We start from the raw sequence: 21,280 nt of genomic DNA, 5'->3' as shown, positions 1-21,280 counted from the left end.
AATACTCTATTGTGTAAATGAACCACCAGTTTCTAGCTATTATGAATAAAGTCATTATGAACATAGTTGAGCAAATGTCCTTGTTGAATGGTGGAGCATCCTTTGGGTATATGCCCAGGAGTGGTATAGCTGGGTCTTCAGGTGGATCAATTTTCAACTTTCTGAGACACTACCAAATTGATTTCAAAAGTGGCTATACAAGTTTGCACTCCCACCAGCAATGGAGGAGTGTTCCTCTTGCTCCATATCCTCAACAAAATGAGCTGTCATTGGAGTTTTTAATCTTAGCCATTCTGACAGAGGTAAGATAGAATCTCATAGTCATTTTGACTTGCATTTCCTTGAGGACTAAGGATGTTGAACATTTCTCTTTTTGCAGATGGACTTTATTTATGATAAACTACATACAGTAAGAATAGTTATGAAACAATCAGGAAAGCCATATATAAAAGTTAGATTCAAAATGTTTAGTTTGTTTGTATTTGGCAACTTTGAAAAAAATACTCTTTATCCTATCTAAGTGAGTCTATAGTTTTGTACCTAAATCATTCTGTTATATCTTGTATTTATTAGCTTAAAAACATTTTTCTAGACCTTAAAACATTTTCTTAAATCCTAAACAACTTAAGCCTAACTATGAAATTATAACTCTCTAGTTTTCAACCCCATCAGGAGCTTGAGAAGGAATAAAATTATTACTTAAGTAGAAAGTATAGGAAAGCAGCTTCCAAAACTAAGAGATGACAGAGACAGTATACTTCCTGGTAAGTTACCCATTCTTTCTTTATAACGTTGGAGCATCATCTTCAGTTTTCTGACCCAGGATATCTGGCTGACATGATTGTGAAGCAGGAAATGTGAAGGACTTGCTTTCATGGCAGAGCTTGACAGTCAACTCAGCCTGAGTCCAACTTTTGTCCGTTTTGGACAGCATATTGTCTGTAGAGAGAGCTTTGGCATTTTTGCCCAGTGGCTGACTTACAGTTAGTGAAACTGCCTCCAAAAGGAAATTTTATGATGCTCATCATCTTCATTGAGGTAGGCTGGGGGTGATGCCAGGAGCTGACATGCCTCAAGTCAAAAAGGCCTTAAATTAATAAAAATATCTTTAAATGCCATGTTCTGTAGGTCTCTGAAGTTTTTGAAGACCAACTATTTATTTACATTTATATTCACATAGCGTGAAGTCATATCTACCTGTCATAAACCTGAATGGTAGATGTTGCCTGTTTCTAGATATTTGCCATCTCTTCAACCTAGGATATATATTTCTATGATAAACTAGACTAGTATTTGACAGGACCATGAGTGTAATTGATTAACCATTGACTTGTATAAGTTCACTACACCAAAGAGTTTGTACAAGCAGCTTTTAACAAAACTGGAAGTAAACCTTACATTTGTAAATGAGTTGTGTAGGTCCATTACCTCATACCAGAGGAAAAACATATATTCATATATGTATGAAAAATAACTTTAAATTCGAATCAGATATAAAACTCTATACCCATGTATCAAAATAACCTTATTTCTGTATAAACATACAGAATCCTATACTAACAAATTAAAAATATCTGAGGATGACGAAAGTTTTACAGTTGAAGAGCATATTCAATAATCTATTCTTTTCCCCTATTATTTCTACATATTTTCTATGTGATGTTCCTATACTGCCCCCTTTTCTTTTTTAATACATTGATCTTTTTATTTTTCACTTTACATCCGGGTCCCAGCTCCTCCCTGTCCCATTCTCCCAACCTCTTCATGTTTCTCCCCTCCCTTTCTCATCAAAAAAGCCAAACCTCCACCTATCAAACGCACATCAAGCCACATCAGTACCAAGCAAATTCTTCTCCACTGAGGCCAGACTAGGCAGCTCAGCCAGGGAAAAGCGATTCAAAAGCAGGCAATAGAGTTTATGTCAGAGAGAGCCCCCCCCCCCCCACTGCTCCACTTACTAGGGAACCCACATGAAGACCAGACTGCCCACTGTTTACAATATGTGTCAGGGGCCTAGATCCAGTTTATGCATTCTCTTTGGTTGGTGCTTCATTCTCTCTAAGGCCCCTTGGGCCTAGGTTAGTTGCCTCTGTTGGTCTTCTTGTGGAGTTCTTGTCCCCTCTGGATCTTTCTGTCTCCCCCTCCCCCCCAACTCTTCCACAAAACTCCTCAAGTTCCACCTAATGTTTGTCTGTGGTTCTCAGTGTGTGTTTCCATCTGCTGCTGGGTGGAGCATCTCAGAGGATAATTATGATAGGCTCCTGTCTACAAGCAGAGCAGAACATTGATAATGGTGTCAGGGGTTGGCTCTCTCCCATGGGGTGACGCTCTGGCTGGGCCAGTCATTCGTTTTCCTTTCCCTCAATCTCTGGTCCATCCTTACGCCTACACATCTTGTAGGTAGGGTAAATTTGGGGCCTAAAGTTTTGTGGGTGGGTTGGTGTCCCCCTCCCTGTCCCTCTACTGGAACTCCTACCTGGCTAGTCGGTGACCACTTCATTCTCCATATCCCCCGCTGCTAGGAGCCTCAGCTAGAGTCACCACCATATCCTCCCAGGAGGCTCTTCTGTTGCAGGTCTTTGGGTTGTCCCACAGGGACCACACCCCTCGATTTTTCTTCTCTCTCTCAGCTCTCTTGACCCCTCCCCTGATCTCTCCATACCCACCCTTGTTCCCTTCCACATACCCTGTGTCATCCTGTTACCCCTCTTCATCCACTTCTGATGTCTATTCTATTTTCCGTTCTGAGGGGAGTCAAGCATGCTCCCTTGGGCCCTCCTTGTTACTTAGCTTCTTTGGGTCCATTGTTATAGCAAAGACTTTTAATTCTATTCCTTCCAGTTATACCTGTTTTGTTTCTAAAAAGGGAAGTTGGGGTAATCACATTTCAAGAAGGTTCCCACAGACTCTCACTTTCCATTTTTTACACTTTGGGGTATTATCTTCTTCAGTTGTGTGAAGCAGAAGTTGGGTTAAATCCTGAAGCTGCCTCATGAAAAACTGCAGCTTTAGGTTTTTGCTTACTTTCTCAAGTGGAAGGTGGCCCCCTGTGTTCTGAGCACACACAGGCTACACTGTGGAGTTCTCCGTATGTGAGGAGCTGACTGGCCATAATCAGCACCGAGGCACCAGCTGTGAGAGTAAGCCATCCAGGAAGCAGATTTGAGATTTTGTCAGATCCCTGGATGATTGTGGTTTTAGCCGTAGCCACAATCTTTACCATGAGAGTTTTCTATAGCATTTTGTGAATAAAGTGGTTTTAAAAGAATACTGTATTTTAAGTCTTCTAAAAGCTCAAATAGCATGATCTGGAAAGAGATTGTGGAAGTATGAAGAAAAGAGGAAACCTATGAATGACGAGTGAAAGAACAGAACAAAGAGGGTGTCCTTGTCTGCTCCTCCTTTGCTATGAAATAAAATACTGCAACTTGGAGGAACCGTTTATTTCGTATTATACTTTCAACTAATAGCAGTTTGTCATAGAAAGAAGACAGGGGCAAGAACCTGGGGCAGGAACCCGAGGGCAGAGATGGAGGCATGATGCCTACCGGCTTCTTCTCCATGGCTTTCACAGCTTGCTTTCTTACACAACCCATGACCACCTGCCCAGGTGCCCACCGGATCGTCTTACGACAATCATTAATCAAGAAAATGCCCCACAGACTTGCTGACAAGCCAGTCTGGTGGAGGCAATTCCTTAGCTGGGGATCCTCCTTCCCAGGTGGCTCTAGTTTGTGCCAAGCTGGCAAAACTCTAGCCATCACAGAGAGAAAGGACACACTCTGTCTTCAGGGAAAAGGAGCATCTAGAGAGAGAATGGCTACAGTCACACGCACATGCCAAGAAGACATGGTTTCTTGGTGGGCCTGGACTTTAAAGGTATAAATGAATAAAATGCCACTCATAGATAAATCTTCTTCATTTCACATATTGAACGCCGTTTAGTATCACACAAAACATCGTTCCAAGCCCATTTCGCAGGATTCCAGAAAACTATCGAAGCACATCGCTCTGCAGGAGAATTGGGCTCATTTGGGTGCCAGAACCTACAGGAAACAAAAGTCACAAATAACTCCTCTGTGAGTGCAGGGCAGGTTGCTTGAAAAGTGAAATTTAATGTTGAATGGTATATCTGGATCTTGGGGTAGCGCTATTCCCAATTTTCTGAGAAAGTGTCAGATTGATTTCCAAAGTGGTTGGACAAGATTGCACTCCCACCAGCAACAGAGGAGAGTTCTACTTTCTCCACAGCCTCCTCAGAATGTGCTGTCACGTGAGTTTTTTTTTTAATCTTAGCCATTCTGATGGGTGTAAGACGGGATCCTAAGACCCAGATATACCACTACTGGGCATATCTCCAAAAGACGCTCCACTACACAACAAGGACATTTGCTCAACCATGTTCATAGCAGCTTTATTTGTAATAGGCAGAATCTGGAAACAACCTAGATGTTCCTCAACCAAAAAACTGATAAAGAAATTGTGGGACAGCTACACAATGGAATACTACGCAGCTATTAAAAACAAGAAAACTGTGATATTTGCAGACAAATCGATGGAACTAGAAAAGATCATCCTGAGTGAGGTAACCCAGAACCAGAAAGTCATGCATGGTATATACTCACTTATAGGCAGATATTAGCCACAGAATACAGAATAACCACACTACAATCCACAGACCTGAAGAAGTTAAGTAACAAGGAGGACCCTAAGAAGGATGCTTAATTCTCATTCAGAAGGCCAGGTAGAATAAACACCAGATGTGGTTGAAGAGAGGGAACAGGACAAGAGCCGTCCATAGATGTCCTTTGAAAGATTCCATCCAGCAGGGGATTGAAGCAGATGCTCAGACTCACAGTCATACTTTGGGCAGAGTGCAGGGAGTCTTATGAAAGAGTGAGGAGATAGAAGGACCCAGAAGAAACAGCGCTCCCCAAGAAGATCAATAAAGCCAACACATCTGGGCCTGGGTGGAGAGGAGCTGCAGAAATTGATGCACCAACCAGGGACCATGCATAGAGAAGAACCAAACCTCCTGCTCAGATGTACCATGGCAGCTCAGTCTCCATTCCCTAGTAAGGGGAGCCGGGGTTATCTCTGACATGGACTTAGTTGCCAGATCTTAGATCATTTCCCCTTGGAGAGGATGCCTTGCTAGGCCACAGAAGAAGAGGATGATAGGTTAGGGTCAGATAGTAGGGGAAGAGGATTCTCCCTTTCTGTGTTCATAGGGGGAGGGGGAGACCAAGAGGAGAGGAGGGAGGGAGCCACAATCAAGATATAAAGTGAATAAATTATAACAAATTAAAAAACAACAAAAAATAAGACTGAATGAGAGAACATTCCAGCATTTTCTCCACTTTCTCCCACAACCCATTTCTAAAATGCCAAATACAGGCAGCACTGCATTTTTTTTTCTGGTGTGGTATACTTTAATCTTTACCCTAAAAACATATATTTACTTTCTTATTTTTACAACTCCTTGACAATGATGTAAATATTTTCTTTTTGGCATTTATAGAGATTGCCTCTTTACGTCAGCTTCCTAATTATGAATGTGAATTATCCCTCTCATCTGAAGACTACAGAAGGGGATATAGGTTGGGGGTAGGAAAAACCAAATTCTAGTAGTATTTGGTAGGGTAAACACAAAACCAAGTGGTCTAAAAAAAATGTGTAACAATAAAATGACTCCTAATGGTATTCTGCGTACACGTAGGTCAGTGTTTTATTCAGCCATCATCAGAGAGGCTCCTCCTGCAGCAGATAGGAAGACCCACAGCAAAACATTACACACAGATAGACCTTGTACCATACAGCTCTAACTAAACAAGACATCGCCATCAAATTCCTCCCCTCAGAGCTCAGGGAACCCTGTGTGGAAGAGAAGGCCGAAGGGATGAGGGAGACAGAGGGGACAAAGGACACTAGGAGAACAAGGCTCTCTAAATCAACATGAGCAAAGCTCCTATGAACTCACAGAGACTGAAGCAGCATTCACAGGGTCTACACTGGTGTCCTTTTAGTTTAGTACTTTTAGTTTTTAGTTTAGTACTTTCAGTTTTTAGTTTAGTACTTTTATAAAATTTAGTTATGAATGTGTAAATGAGTAGGTTTCTGATTCTTGTGCTTTCTCTTGGGGCTCTTTTATTTTTCTGTTGGTTTGTCTTATCCAACTTCTATGTGATGGTTTTTGGTTTACCTTATTTTATTTTGTTATGTTTTGTTGTTATCACCTAAAAACCTGTTCTTTTCCAATGAGCGCAAAAAAAAGGGAGTATAAGAGGCTGTGTGGAAGAACTGGGAGAAGTAGGGAAAACTACTCCTCAGATTATATTATTTAAGAAAAAAATCTATGTTTAATAAAAGGGGAAACAGACATAAAATAAATAAAATACTTGTTTAAGTTCTTATTCATTTTGGCCCTGATTAAGAAATTTAATGTCTTTTGACATTATGTATAAAAATTTATACATAACAATGAAAATCATAATAAAATAGAAACAAAATTAATAATAGTTTCAAAGTAAATCACAAGATTATATGAGGATAAAACAAGACAATATATCAATAAATTCACTTAAGATAAAAATGTATTGTTATGTGATTATTCTGATATATTTGTCACAATTCTGATTTAGTCATTTTAAATTATGAGATTATTAAATTAATTTAGTCTGTACTTGTGTTTAAAGGCAGAAAAAAATCTAATGGCTGAGAACACCATCTTTAGAGTCAGGTAGACTGGGTTCATGCAGTTTTTCATCTTATTGGTCTATTAATCTTGAGGAAGTCATTATCCAATATTTTATATGTAAAGTGAGTTCTAAAAGAGAAAGTTTTGTGAAACTTTAGGTTATGCATGTATTCAGTGAGAACTTAATCTCATGTAATAATTAAAAATAATAGTCACTCCATTTTTTAATTAGATTACTTGATTTGTTGCTGTTTAACTTCTTGAGTTCTTTATACATACTGGAAATTAGTCCTCTGTCAGATAGAGGGTTGCAGAGCTAAACAGAGACTTCTCAATAGAGGAATATCGAATGGCAGAGAAACACTTAAAGAAATGTTCAAAGTCATTAGTCATAAGGGAAATGCAAATCAAAATGACCCTAAGATTTCACCTTATACCCATCAGAATGGCTAAGATAAAAACTCAAGTGATAACTCATGCTGGAGAAGTTGTGGAGAAAGGGGAACCCTCCTCCACTGCTGGTGGGAATGTAAACTGGTACAACCACTCTGGAAAGTAATCTGGCGCTTTCTCAGACAACTAGGAATAGCGCTTCCTCAGGATCCAGCTATACCACTCCTGGGCATATACCTGAAAGAGGCTCAAGTACACAAAAAGGACATTAGCTCAACCATGTCTGTAGCAGCTTTATTTGTAATAGCCAGAAACTGGAAACAGCCCAGATGCCCCTCAGTGGAGGAATGGATACAGAAAGTGTGGTACATCTACACAATGGAATATTACTCAGCAATAAAAAAAACAAAGAAATCATGAAATTTGCAGGTAAATGGTAAGATCTGGAAAAGATCATCCTTAGTGAGCTATCCTAGAAGCAGAAAGATGCACATGGTATATACTCACTCATATAGACATATAATGTAGGATAAACCTACTAAAATCTGTACACCTAAAGAAACTAATATAGAGGGAGGACTCTGGCTAAAATGCTCAATCCCTATCAGAAAGGTAAACAGATGAACATCAGAAGAAGGAGAAAAGAGGGAACAAGTCAGGAGCCTGACACAGAGGACCTCTGAAAGGCTCTGCCCTGCAGACTATCAATGCAGATGCTGAGACTTATGGGCAACCTTTGGGCAGAGTGCAGGGAATCTTAGGAAAGAAGTGGGAAACAGTAAGATCTGGAGAGGACAGGAACTCCACAAGGAGAGCAACAGAACCAAAAAATCTGAGCATGGGGTCTTTCCTGAGACAGATACTCCAACCAAGGACCATGCATGGAGATAACCTAAGACCCCTGCACAGATGTAGCCAATAGCAGTTCAGTATCCAAGTGGGTTCCATTGTAATAGGAACAGGGACTATCTCTGACATGAACTGATTGGCTTGCTCTTTAATTACATCCCCCTGAGGGGGGAGCAACATTACCAGGCCACAGAAGAAGACAATGCAGCCACTCCTGATGAGACCTAACTGACTAGGATCAGAAGGAAAGAAAAGAAGACCTCCCCTATCAGTGGACTTGGGGAGGGGCATACATGCAGAGGGGGTAAGAAGGGAGGGAGTGTGATGGGAGGAGGGAGGGAAGCACGGGGGGATACAAAGTGAATAAAGTGTAATTAATAAAGAATTAAAAAGAAAAGACAAATAAATAAATAGAGTTAAACATAAAAAAATAGTCACATCTAGCAAATTTTCCATAACTTTTCAATGTAAATAATCCCAATGGTTCATTAATCTAGGATTGCACTTACCTGACAGTTTGACTGAGAGGAGTATTATCAGTCCATTGCCATTTGCCGTTACCTTGTGGATCAGAAAGCCCCAGAAAGTAAGAAAGTGACTCATTCAGCTGTTGGGTAATGAAAGTCTGTAGGAATAAAAGGGAGTTAACAACTTGGAATTTTCATGTTGAACAAAGTGAGCATTCTTTACAGACTTCACAGCCATATGAAATAGAAGAAAACATAAGTGAAAGGAATGGTCATTTGAATCAATAGCACAGGAACCAAAAATATCAACATTTCTTGCAAAGCCAGAAGACCCTAACCTATGAACCTTCATTATTCATTTCCACCAATTAAAAGGATCATCTCTAATTTCATTAGGTTATTTTTTCTACTTTTAATCTCTTCTAAAATGTTAAGTGTACAGCCTAGAACTCATTGGCACAGGAGACAACTTCCTGAACAGAACACCAACAGCACAGGCTCTAAGAGCAACAATCAATAAATGGGACCTCATGAAACTGAAAAGTTTCTGTAAAGCAAAGGATACCGTCATCAAAACAAAACGACTGCCTACAGATTGGGAAAGAATCTTCACTAACCCTTTATCTGACAGAGGACTAATATCCAGTATATACAAAGAACTAAAGAAGCTGAAAAGCAAGTAAAAAAGTAAAAAAGACAAGTAATCCAATTAAAAAATGGGGAACAGAGCTAAACAGAGAATTCTCGACAGATGAATATTGAATGGCAGAAAAACACTTAAAGAAATGCTCATCCTCATTAGCCATCAGGGAAATGCAAATCAAAACGACCCTGAGATATCACCTTACACCCATCAGAATGGCCAAGATGAAAAACTCAAGCAATAACACATGCTGGAGAGGTTGTGGAGAAAGGGGAACCCTCCTCCACTGCTGGTGGGAATGTAAACTGGTACAACCACTCTGGAAAGCTATCTGGCACTTTCTAAGACAAATAGGAATAGTGCTTCCTCCAGACCCAGCTATACCACTGCTAGGTATATACCCAAAGTTTGTTCAAGTACACAAAAAGGACACTTGCTCAACCATGTTTATAGCAGCTCTATTTGTAATAGCCAGAACCTGGAAACAACCCAGATATCCATCAACGGTGGAATGGGTACAGAAATTGTGGTATTTTTATACAATGGAATACTACTCAGCAATCAAAAAGGAGGAAATCATGAAATTTGCAGGCAAATGGTGGGATCTAGAAAAGATCATTCTGAGTGAAATATCCCAGAAGGAGAAAGACAAACATGGGATATACTCACTTATATAGACCTATAAGATATGATAAACATAATGAAATCTATACACCTAAAAAAGATAATCAATTGAGCGGACATGGGGTAAGATGATCAATCCTCGTTTAAAAAGACAGATGGGATGTGCATTGAACGTATGACAGGAGTCTACTGAGCGCATCTGAAAGACTCTAACTAGCAGTGTTTTCAAAGCAAAGACTCATGACCAAACCTTTGGCAGAGTACAGGGAATCATAAGAAAGAAGGGGAGTTAGTCTGATGGGGAAAGGATAGGAGCTCCACAAGGACCAAATATATCTGGGCACAGGGTCTTTTCTGAGACTGACATTCAACCAAGGACCATGTATGGATATAACCTAGAACCTCCACTCAGATGTAGCCTGTGGTAGCTCAATAACCAATTGGTTTCCCAAAGTGAGGGGAACAAGGACTATTTCTAACAGGAACTCAATGACTGGCTCTTTGGTCTCCCCACCCCCGAAGGGAGGAGCAGTCCTTTTAGGCCACAGAGGAGGGCTTTGCAGCCAGTCCTGAAGATACCTGATAAAACAGGATCAGATGAATGGGGAGGAGGTCCCCCCTATCAGTGGACTTGGAAAGGGGCACGGTGGAGATTAGGGAGGGAGGGAGGGACTGGGAGGGAATGAGGGATCGGGACATGGCTGGGATACAGAGTTAATAAAATGTAACTGATACAAAAATAAAAAAAATAAAACAAAAAACAAAAAAAATAAAATAAAATGTTAAGTGTTTAAATGTTAATATATTGGATTCTATGTCTTTACCTGACAGAGCCAAGGATGCCCAGATTAAAATACCATTTCCGAGTATATCTGTAACATGTTCTCAGATATAACTGGCTACAGGATCTGAGATCTCAGTAAAATAACTTGCCCTTATCCATGTGGGTAGACATCATCCAAACATTTGAGGGCCTGACTAGAACAGAGTCAAAGGAGAGAGGAGTTCATCTTATTTTGCTTCCTGCCTATCTGCCTTCTGATGCCCCTGGTTCTCAGGATTTTGGACTCTGTCTGGAGATACACCAGTGGTTTTCAACAAGGTTGCAGGATACAAAATCAACATACAAAAATCAACACCATTTCTTCACAGTAACAAAAAAAATCTGAAAAGCAAGTGAGAGGACAGCTCTTTACAATAGAATCAAAAAGAATAAGCTATGTAAGAATAAGCTTAACCCAGGGGACAGCCAACTCACTCAGGAAGCAAAACAATGTATTCTGAAATCTGAAGTCACTAAATAAGAAAATCAGAGATTATGCTAGTAAGTAGAGAGACATTCCATTTTCTTGAAGAGTGCATAAGTCAACTCATATGAAGAGTAGGTAAATTAACTCATATGTATACCCATGTGGTCTCTGATCAAGTGCCAAGATTACATGATGAAAAAAGAACAAACTCTTTTTAAAATGAGTTGGGAATAAATGTTGTGGGAAAAGAACGAAGTTAGTTCCCTTCCCTTATACTTCATGCAAAAGTTAATTCAAAGCACTTAAAGGACCTAAATGAATGGTGCAAAATTGTAAACTCTTGGAAGAAAACCTAAGGTAAAAGCATCATTGCATTGGAATTAGCAATGCATTCTGGGATATGATAACAAAAGAACAGGCAACAAAATAAAAATAGACAAAGGAATATACCAAACTAAACTAAAAAGCTTTTGAAAAGCAAAAAATAAAACAAAACACAACAACAACAACAAAAACAGCAAATTAAAAAAAAGCAACCAATTGTATTAAAGAAGATTTTTGAAAGCCATATATCTGATAAGAGACTAATATCCAAGATATATTTAAAAATACCTATAAACCAACAAGAGCAAAAGAAATAATACAATTAAAAAGTGTGGGGAATGCTGTGATTAATACAAAAATAAAAAAATTAAATTAAAAAAAGTGTGGGGAATGGTAATGTTGAGCTGACATTTTTTTTCCAAAGAAAATCTACAAATGGCCAACAGGAATGTTAAAAGATATTCTACACAGGGAATCAGGTTTAGGAAAGGGTTGGAATGCAGCGGTGAACTCACATGAGAAATTATCTGATTAAAAGTGTTTGGCATCATTATTCATCAGGGAAATGCAAATTAGAACTTGTTTTGGTTTCAGAATCACCCCAGTCAGAGTAGCAGTCACAAGAAAACAAATGACAACAAATACTGACAAGGATACAGGGAAAGAGAAATACTTGTTCTTGTTGGTGGCAGTATAAACTGGTGCAACCACCACAGAAATGAAAACCAGAAATTCCACGTGGGAATTGTCACTATATCACTCCTGGGCACACACCCAAAGGACTCTGCTACAGAGGTGTTTACTCATCCGTGTTCATTGCTGCTCTATGCACAGTAGCTAGGAAATGGGATCAGTCTAGATGTCCGCCAACTGAAAATGAAAGATGAAAATGGGAGACAGGTACACCATGGAATTGTAAAGAAAATGAAATTGTGAATTGTGCAGATAAATTAACAGCGTGGGAAAAGTTACTAGTTAGTCTCAGCCCAAGAAGGGATGGTAGAACCAAGATGCTATGAAAATAGATGGAGTGGATACTGGGAATTGGGTGGGAGTGTGGTGGGTGATGAGGGAACTGAATGGATGGGGGGAGGTTTTAGCCAAAACTTAGGATGTGTGAAAAAGTCAATGTGAAAACCTACTGTTTTGTAAGCCAATTAAAAATACAATTTTCAAAATGGAGTTTGGCTTGTTTTGATTTGCATTTCCCTGATGACTAAGGATGTTGAACATTTCTTTAAGTGTTTCTCTGCCATTCTATATTCCTCTATTGAGAGTTCTCTGTTCAGTTTTGTACCCCATTTTTAAATTGGGTTACTTTATTTGTTGCTGTTTAATTTCTTAACTTCTTTATATATTCTGGATATTAGCGCTCTGTCAGATATAGGGTTGGTGAAGCGCCTTTCCCAACCTGTAAACTGTAATTAATAAAAAATAAAATTAAAATTAAATAATGGAGCATGGGAGAGATGGCTCAGAGGTTAAATGTACTGGCTGCTCTTTCAGAGGTTCTGAGTTCAATTCCCAGGAACCACATAGTGTCTCATAACCATGGCTATAATTAGATCTGGTGTCCTCTTCAGGTGTATGTTGGATATATACATTGCACATATAAAAACATTGTATATATAATAAATAAGTAAATCTGAAAAAAATGGAGTTTGAAGGGAGTTATCCTCTATGGATATAGCTGCTCAAGAAGTTATTAACCAATGTGAATTAAATAAAGTGATCATTAAAATCCCAGTGTTTGGTCTGAGATACCTCCTTATAAGATATTGATCAGGAAGGCCACAGAGCCTTCAGAAAAGCTTCCATTTACAGCAGGTGACAGTTCACGTAGAGATTCATAACAAGTCAATGCTCTTCAATGGGACATCTACACCACCCCAACCTCAGTGGGTATCACAGAGGAAAAGGGATGCTGTTAAAACAGCAATGGCTACCTGTGAAAGACATGCTCAAGACTGGGACCACCAACATTCCATCATGGATGTGAGAGGGGCTGGCAAGACCGCATCCCTCCCTGAGGAGCCAGGGGCAGTGAGCAGTCGGCAGTAGAAAGGGAGTGATATTTCTCAGAGCTTTTGCCGATGGGGCATTGACCTCACTCAAGCAAGTAGATGCTCACCCATGCTCATGGGGTTATTGAAATATGAGTGTCTCACATACACACACACACACACACACACACACACACACATACACACACACACACACAAAGTAGAGAGGGAGATTTGGAAAGAAGAGGGAATTCAGAGGGAAAGAAAGAGGATAAGAGAAAATGATGCAGGAAACTTTGATCAAAGAAGATTCTAGAAGAATGAAATTATGAAGTGCTGTTTTGTTGTTTTGTGTTTTTTTGAGACAGGGTTTCTCTGTGTAGCCTTGGCCATCCTAGACTTGCTTTGTAGACCAGGTTGGCTTTGAACTCACAGAGATCCACCTGCTTCTGCCTTCTTGAGTGTGAAATACCTTTTTTTAAAATTAGGATTAAAGAAGATATTTACACAAGTAGATTCATTGCACTATTCATAACAGCCATAGAATGGAAGCAATCTGCATGAAAACCACTCACTGAATGGAAAGACGGTGGTATTTTGAGTGTTTTCTCACACATACATACATGCGTGTATTGGGTTTGAGCATTAATTTCATTGTAGTACTCGGTTGACAATGTATACCTATAGCAAACAATCACATTATACACTGGAAATATATACTTTTTTTTTGTCAGTTACACCTTAAGATGCTAAAATATCATATAAAACAATATACATAAACATATAATGGAATAAATCCAACTTAAAATTGGAAAAAGTCACATATTACAACATGGATGAACCTTGAGGGTATTGTGCCAAATGAAATCAGCCAGAGAAAAATACACACATGCACACACATACACACACACAAGTAATAATAATAATAATACATGATTCCACTTACATGAAGACTCTAAAGTAATCAAACTCATAAAAACCAGGAAGTAAAGGTGTGATTGCCAGAGCCTTTGTGGATTAGGAAGTGGACAGTCTGTTCAAGGAGCAGAGAAAAGGGCTTAATGAAAAATGAGAAAGAGCTACCTGCTCAGCTTCAGTATTGATCACCACCAAATGGGCTCCCATCTCAACGCAGTTCTGCTCACTGATGCTCCAGAAGTTCTCCTTGGTGGAAATGAGGTAGCAGCTGGAGCCAAATGGCTTCCAGTGATTTGGGCAGCATCCCCACATTTTTTCTGTGACGCGAGATGAGGCAAATAAGGTGAAGGAGGCATGTGCTACCCTACTCCGGGCCCTTTCTCATTATAACCACAGCATGTACTGTTCTCTGAGTGTATAATTCGCAGCCCGGGAGCTGATATTGAGAGCAGCGCTGACTTCATGGGTTATTTAATCACATAATATCTCTGAAGCATTTTATACAGTATTTAGCTCAGAATAACTGCGCCAGAAATGTTGCTTCTTACTAATTTTTATGGAATATCAAACATTCAAGAATCATAACCATCATTTGTGGATTATTAAGGATGCAGAGTATGGGCTTATGCTCTGACTCGAGCATCGAAACTTCTTAACACCTTCCCTGAGTAGGAATGAACTAAAGAAGATAAAGTATGCTTTTTAACTGTTATTTAATTGTGATCAAAATAGACATTTTTCTCATCTTTATGAGCTAATTTTATTTTTTGGATTTTATTTTAAATTAAAAATATTTTTTACACAAAATATTCTAATTATGGCTTCTTCTTTCCCATTTCTCCAAGACCCTTGTCACCTCTCCACACATCCAAATATATACCTTCTGTCAATCTTTCTTTAGAAGACAGACAAATTTTTAAAGGATATAATTTAAAATAAAAGTAAAGCACTAAAAACACACAGAGATACACACAGAGACACAGAAAGAAACAAAGCCCATAAAAAATGGAAACCATTACATACAAGCAAAAGACCAGTAAGATTTTTTTAAATACCCAAATGAAGCAATATGAGACCAAAATCACCTACAAAATACCATTGCATTTGAAGTCTGTAATGGTGGAATAAAATAAAGAAAATAATTCATGACGTGGAAGTAAAAATATAATCGCTAAGTAAAACCCAGAGATACAATTGAGGAAGTCAAACAAGAGCTCAGAGACAAGCCTCAATAACAGAGTACAAGACATGGAAGAGAGAATCTCAGTCATTGAAGATAAGATAGAAGAAATGGATACCCCAGCCAAAAAAATATTAATCTAAAAACATCCAGGAAATCTGAGATCCTATCTATAAAAAGACCGTATCTATAAAAATTGAGGAAGGAAAAAGAAACAAATCAAATGCACAGGAAATATTTTCAGCAAATTACAGAAGAAAATTTCTCCAACCTAAAGAAAGAGATGACTATCAAGGTACAAGAAGCATACAGAACACCAAATAGACTGGACCAGAAAAGATAGTTCCACAACACACAATAATCAAAATAGTATACATACAGAACACAGAAAAATATGAAAAGCTGCAAGGGGAAAAGCCCAAGTGACATATAAAAGAAGACTGCATTAGAATAACAGCTGAATTTTCATTGAAGGCTGAAAAAGAGAGAAGGGGCTGAATGGATGTTCTACATACTCTAAGAGACCACAGGTGCCAGCCCAGACTACTATACCCAGCTAACTATTTTTTTTTTTGAAGCAGAATCTCACTGTGTAGCTTTAGAACTCTCTAGGTAGACCAGACTGAATGCAGATCTGAAGAAAATTTTCTGCCTCTACCTCCCAAGTGCTGGAATTAGAGAATTTAATGCATCACCACGAATGACAAAATAAAAATGTTTTTTACTGAAAGTTTTTTATTGTATTAATTCAAGAGTATTGTCAAAATGTCCATTATTTTTATTTTCTCATATGGTATTGTATAAAGTAATTTCATCACATAAACTTATCTACATATAGAATTAACTTTGCCAAACAGTGTGCTTGGCCGTAATTTTAAGCTGGATACACTTAAGAATTGTGTTTATGGATGGATACAAAGTTAATTTAATTAAAATCCATTTCTGTCTCATTTCAGGGCCTCCTGAAGGCAAAGGGAGCATTTTTCCTCTCCAGGAAGATACTCTTTAACACTGCAGTTGTAACCTGGTGAGGTCCTGCACATCTGTAATCCCAGCACTCAAGAGGCTGAACCAGGAGGATTGGGAATACAAGCTAGTTTAGACTTCCCAAGGAGTCGAACACTTCTTGGACTATATGTCAAACTCTGTCTTAAATTTGATATATGAGCTATTATTGTATAAGTATCTCCAAAAAATAGGAGTAAGACTATCTTTGCGAAATTATGTTTCGCTGGGGGAAAAATCAGCTCCATAGTTGTTTGACCCAAAGAACTCAACGAGTTAAGAAAAGCATGCTTAGAGCGAGCTGACAACACTGTCGCATTGCTAGGCAACACATCCTCACCAGTAACTAAAAGGGGAAAAGGAGGAAACCCAACATCTCCTAGATGTAGGAGGAGCTTTTGCTCTGTCTTCATTTCTCAAGAATTTCTCCACGAAAGTAGCATGGTGAGTGAATGAGTTCTTGGATTAGGACTCCGACAGATGTCTAGACGGCATTCTTTTCATGTGTAAGTATTAAGTCCGTAAGGAAAACTACAGACAAGGGCCTAACTGTCTTTAGCATCACACAGAGGTAAGGCAGAGATGATACTCAACTTAACTCTCTGGGCATGACTTTACCATTTATGCATTCTGGACAAGGGCAGGCTCAGTTTCCCCAGTAATAAAGCTGATACTTGGAATAGGGATGGATAGTATTAATTGAGAAACGTAAATGGTGAAAAGAATTTTACACAATGAATGTAAAACTCACGAGAATCTTTATGAATGATTTCCGGAGTTTAAGTGACAGACTGTGTGTTGTGTGCTCACAGTGTTTCCCAAAATCAAGATGCCTGGGAACTGAATTGAATCATTTCATAGAAATAACCAGAACCCGAACTGACTATGTAAGCTTAGAGAAAGCTTGATGGTTTCCAAGTTGAATCACCACACCCCCGCCTTTCTCCCAAGTCAAGGGAAATACTGAGAATCTTCACCTGACACCATGGTCCCTTCACTGAAGCAGCTGATACTGGAATGATATGTATGGAGTTCAAACAGTCTTCTATTGGGGTTGTCCGTCGTAAACTGGTAAGTCACTGTGAAGAAAGAAGGGAATGAGCATCATCAGAGCCAGCCCTGCAGCCTCATGTCCTCTATGTGGGCCAGGCCAGAGCACTTCCTCTCCACCTCCCCCACTTCTCCAGGCAAACCCACTGAAGCCCAGACTAAAGTATTGCTTCCCTGTATTCACTTACATCACTGATTTCTACAGCTCCACATTTGCTCCCCCCCACTATAACATCTGTTTTATTTTCTGGGACAAACATTTCATCCTCTATATCAATTAATAACAATCCCCTGCATCAGGGATCTGCCACAGGTTCTTCGTGATTATCTGTTGACACACCAATGTCTGACTTCATTTGTTTGAGCAACTTCTAGGCAAGAATAATGGCTATGTTACTATATCCTAACCATTCCTGGTTGCAGGTAGGAGTCCTTTAAACATCTGGGGTAGATATGATCAAGATACATTGTATTTAAGCATGAAAGTTTTAAAGGATAAACAAAAATTGTTTTTTAAGATTATCATTCAGTCATTCTGAATGAGATTTAAGCATCCTCCCTCAGGTCCTCCTTGTTGTTTACCTTCTTTAGGTCTGTAGATGGCTAAACCTATATTATATGATGATATCTGCTTATAAGTGAGTATATACTATGCCTGTCTTTCTGTTTCTGGGTTATCTCACTCAGGATGATCTCTTCTAGTTCCATCCATTTGCCTGCAAATGCCATGATTTCTTTAAATAGCTGAGTAATATTCCATTGTATAGATGTACCACAATTTCTGCATCCATTCCTCAGTTGAAGGACATCTGGGTTGTTTCCAGATTCTGACTATTACAAATAAAGCTGCTGTGAACATGGCTGAGAAAATATCCTTGCTGTATAGTTGAGCATATTTTGGATATATGCCCAGGAGCGGTATAGATGTGTCTTGGGGTAGTTTCCCAGTTTTCTGAGAAAGTGCCAGATTGATTTCCAAAGTGGTTGTACAAGTTTACATTCCCACCAGCAGTGGGTGAGGATTCCCCTTTCTCCACATCCTCTCTAGTATGTTTTGTCATTTGAGTTTTTTATCTTAGCCATTCTGATAGGTGTAAGATGGAATCTCAGAGTTGTTTTGATTTGCATTTCCCTGATGACTAAGGATGTTGAGCATTTCTTTAAGTGTTTCTCTGCCATTCTATATTCCTCTATTGAGAGTTCTCTGCTTAGCACTACACCCCATTTTTTATTGGATTGTTTGGTTTGTTGGTGTCTAATTTATTGAGTTTTTTATATATCCTGGATATATACATCTGTTGGATGTAGGGTTGCTTAAATCTCATTCAGAATGGCAAACAGGATAGACACCAGAAGTGGCAGAAGAAAGGAAACAGGATGGGAGCCTAAGATAGAGGGTCCTCTGAAGAGATTCACCCAACAGGGGATCGAAACAGATGCTGAGACTAAAGGCCAACCTTTGCTCAGAGTGCAGGGAGTCTTACAGAGGAAGAAAGGGGTGGGAATAGAGGGACATGGAGGGGACAGGAGCCCCACAAGGAGACCAACAAAACTAAAAGATCTGAGCTCAGTGGGTTCTGCAGAGACTGATGCACCAATAAAGGACCGTGGATGGAGAGGACCTAGACCCCCTGCTCAGTCTCCATATGGATCTCTGAGTGAGGGGATCAGGGGCTGCCTCTATCATGAACTCAGTTGACTACTCTTTGATCACTCGCTCGCTCCTGATGTTGTGGCTTTGACAGGCCACCAGGGAAGAGAATCCAGGCAGTCCTGATGAGACTTAACAAGCTATGGACAGATGGCAATAGTGGAGAACTCGCCCTTTCAGTGGACTAGGGGAAGGGGATGGGGGGAAGAGGTTGGGAGGGTGGGGCTAGAGGGAGTTGAGGGAGGGGAGTTCATCAGGATATGTAATGAATAAATTGTGAAAAAAATTAAATTTAAATTTAAAAAATTAATAAAAATAGTAATAATAAAAATATCATTTTGTTCATGAGTGTGCATATTAAACAATGTTAACAAAAACATTTCTTCACTGTTTTAAGCAAATGTTTCTAGTTCATGTTTTGGATCTTGAACTTCTGTTTCTTCTTGACTAGTAAAGTAACTATCCTTAACTACCATACTCTGCCCTCTTAGACCTGGCTGTGCCAATTAGAGCAGATCCTGCTTTAGTGAGAATGATGTCTCATGGCAGACATGAGGCACTTGATGTAAGTCACTCCCACTCCCTCCTGGACTGTGCAGTGACTACTGTGACCATCTTCACAGCAAATAGAGAAGCAGACTGTAGACCGCAAAGGACATCCTCAAAGCTTCTCACACGATAGACTTCAGATATGGCTTTGTGGGCAGATGAAACAGGGCAGGAATGTTTTATCTCCTCAATCCTCACTGTTTAATTTGGTTACTTTTTCCTCCCGTGTTGAGAAAAAAAATCCCATATGAATCAAAGAATGTAAACTGCCGACATAAAATCAACTGGAGTTGCACTCCTTGATGCTGTGACCAGAGAATGGGATTGCTGGTGAACCCAGTGCTGGAAGGCAATGTTACAGATGGTATCTACAAATAATAGTGTGTTAGCAATGCTAGGTGAAATCCCAGGGGTTAAAAGATGGAAAGAAAACAATGAGAAATAGAAGTCAGCAACAACAAAAAAGAGCAGTACATGTAAGGTCTGAGCAGTTAATGGGACTCAAAAAATAGCCCCAGCTGGGTGTGGTGGCCCACACCTTTAGTCCCAGCACTTGGGAGGTAGAGGAATGTGGATCTCTGAATTCAAGGCCAGCCTGGTCCACAGAGTTCCAGGACAGCCAAGACTACACAGAGAAACGCTGTCTCAAAAAGCCAAAACCAAACTGAAAAAGCATCACCTGGGAGTCTCTACAGAACAGATAAGAAAGTGCCCAGAAGAGACATGCGTCAGTGAAGAACTTACACACACAGCTCGCAACGAAACAGGCGCTGAGGAGTAAGATGGAAATCACAGCAACTGACCAGAGTCTCAGCATCCAGCAGACTCCCTTTCCTGTGAGAGAGCAAGCAGGTATACTTACCACAAGACCAAAAATCTTAGAGCAATGACTAACCAGACAAAACACTCAGACTAATTATAAAGATAAAGCAGTAAAAATCTGTCAAAGTCCTAGAATAAATGACCAGGTCATCTCTGAAGCACACGCACATGCACACACACACAATCTAGAAAAATTTTACCCTCAGACACCTGAAATTCCCTTGTCCTTATACTTTCTTCTTAAGTATCACATTCTTCCATTGATGCCCCATCTTATTACATTCCCTCTCAGTATCTGGCTTCTTATTTTTCCAAGGGCTTCTGGCTCTGAGATATCACACTTACTTCAAATTCCCGTAGGTGTGCTGTCTGGCTCTCCTCTATGCCCTCAGCCTGCGCACTTTTCTGTGTCTTTACCCCAGGTAACTCGTCATCACACCACACACGTCCACCGTCTCCTCCGAAGGGAGACAGGGCGCTCACCTCACCTCGACGCTGTCTTTCCTGCACCATTATTTAGGTCTATTTTCAGAGGGTCACAGTCTTCTTGGATCTGTCTCTCTGTGATACGAATCAGGGACCTGGCTTCCTTCCAACAGGCCAGAGCTCCGATCAACCTCTACAAGTTCCGAGTTAAACGTCCCAAGGATGGCCAATGATGCACACAGAAGACTGGCGTCCGGTGATTTAAAGACACAGGAAAGAGGAAGTTGAGAAACGTGCATGACAACTTTGACATGAATGTTCTCATTGCTTGCTTGGTTCCTAATGTGGAACTCTCTTCCATGTCAAAAGAAATTTATCTATAAGCTTTAGATAAATTAGGTTTTCCTTACAAAACCTTATGTGGGTTAT

At 39.7% G+C, this 21,280-nt stretch overlaps 1 protein-coding gene across 2 annotated transcripts; it reads right to left on the bottom strand.

The window, feature by feature from the left end:
* Positions 1–3,428: 3,428 nt before the first annotated feature.
* LOC110565033 (C-type lectin domain family 6 member A) lies at positions 3,429–21,083 on the bottom strand. Of its 2 annotated transcripts, none has more exons than XM_060383364.1 (6): positions 20,909–21,083; positions 20,348–20,437; positions 17,331–17,432; positions 14,334–14,485; positions 8,449–8,564; positions 3,429–4,046 (listed from the first exon to the last, which is right to left on the bottom strand). In XM_060383364.1, exons 2-6 carry the CDS (start codon positions 20,418–20,420, stop codon positions 3,902–3,904), a joined length of 588 nt encoding a protein of 195 aa, XP_060239347.1. In that variant the 5' UTR covers positions 20,421–20,437; positions 20,909–21,083; the 3' UTR covers positions 3,429–3,901. The 2 variants fall into 2 exon arrangements, with proteins under 2 accessions (XP_060239347.1, XP_060239346.1); XM_060383363.1 differs by having other exon boundaries at positions 20,914–21,083.
* Between the last annotated feature and the right edge of the window lie 197 nt (positions 21,084–21,280).

Source organism: Meriones unguiculatus, chromosome 5 (genome assembly GCF_030254825.1).
Source record: "Meriones unguiculatus strain TT.TT164.6M chromosome 5, Bangor_MerUng_6.1, whole genome shotgun sequence".
Lineage (NCBI taxonomy): Eukaryota > Metazoa > Chordata > Mammalia > Rodentia > Muridae > Meriones > Meriones unguiculatus.
This window is presented reverse-complemented; position numbering and strand designations above follow the sequence as displayed.

Excerpts from the sequence above, each read along its gene's own strand:
- LOC110565033 (XM_060383363.1), bottom strand. The coding sequence starts at position 20,938 with ATGGTGCAGGAAAGACAGCGTCGAG. Across the intron at positions 17,433-20,347 it reads TTTCGTTGCGAGCTGTGTGT|TGACTTACCAGTTTACGACG; the intron begins GTAAGTTCTTCA and ends CTTTCTTCACAG. Across the intron at positions 4,047-8,448 it reads CCTCTCAGTCAAACTGTCAG|GTTCTGGCACCCAAATGAGC; the intron begins GTAAGTGCAATC and ends TGTTTCCTGTAG.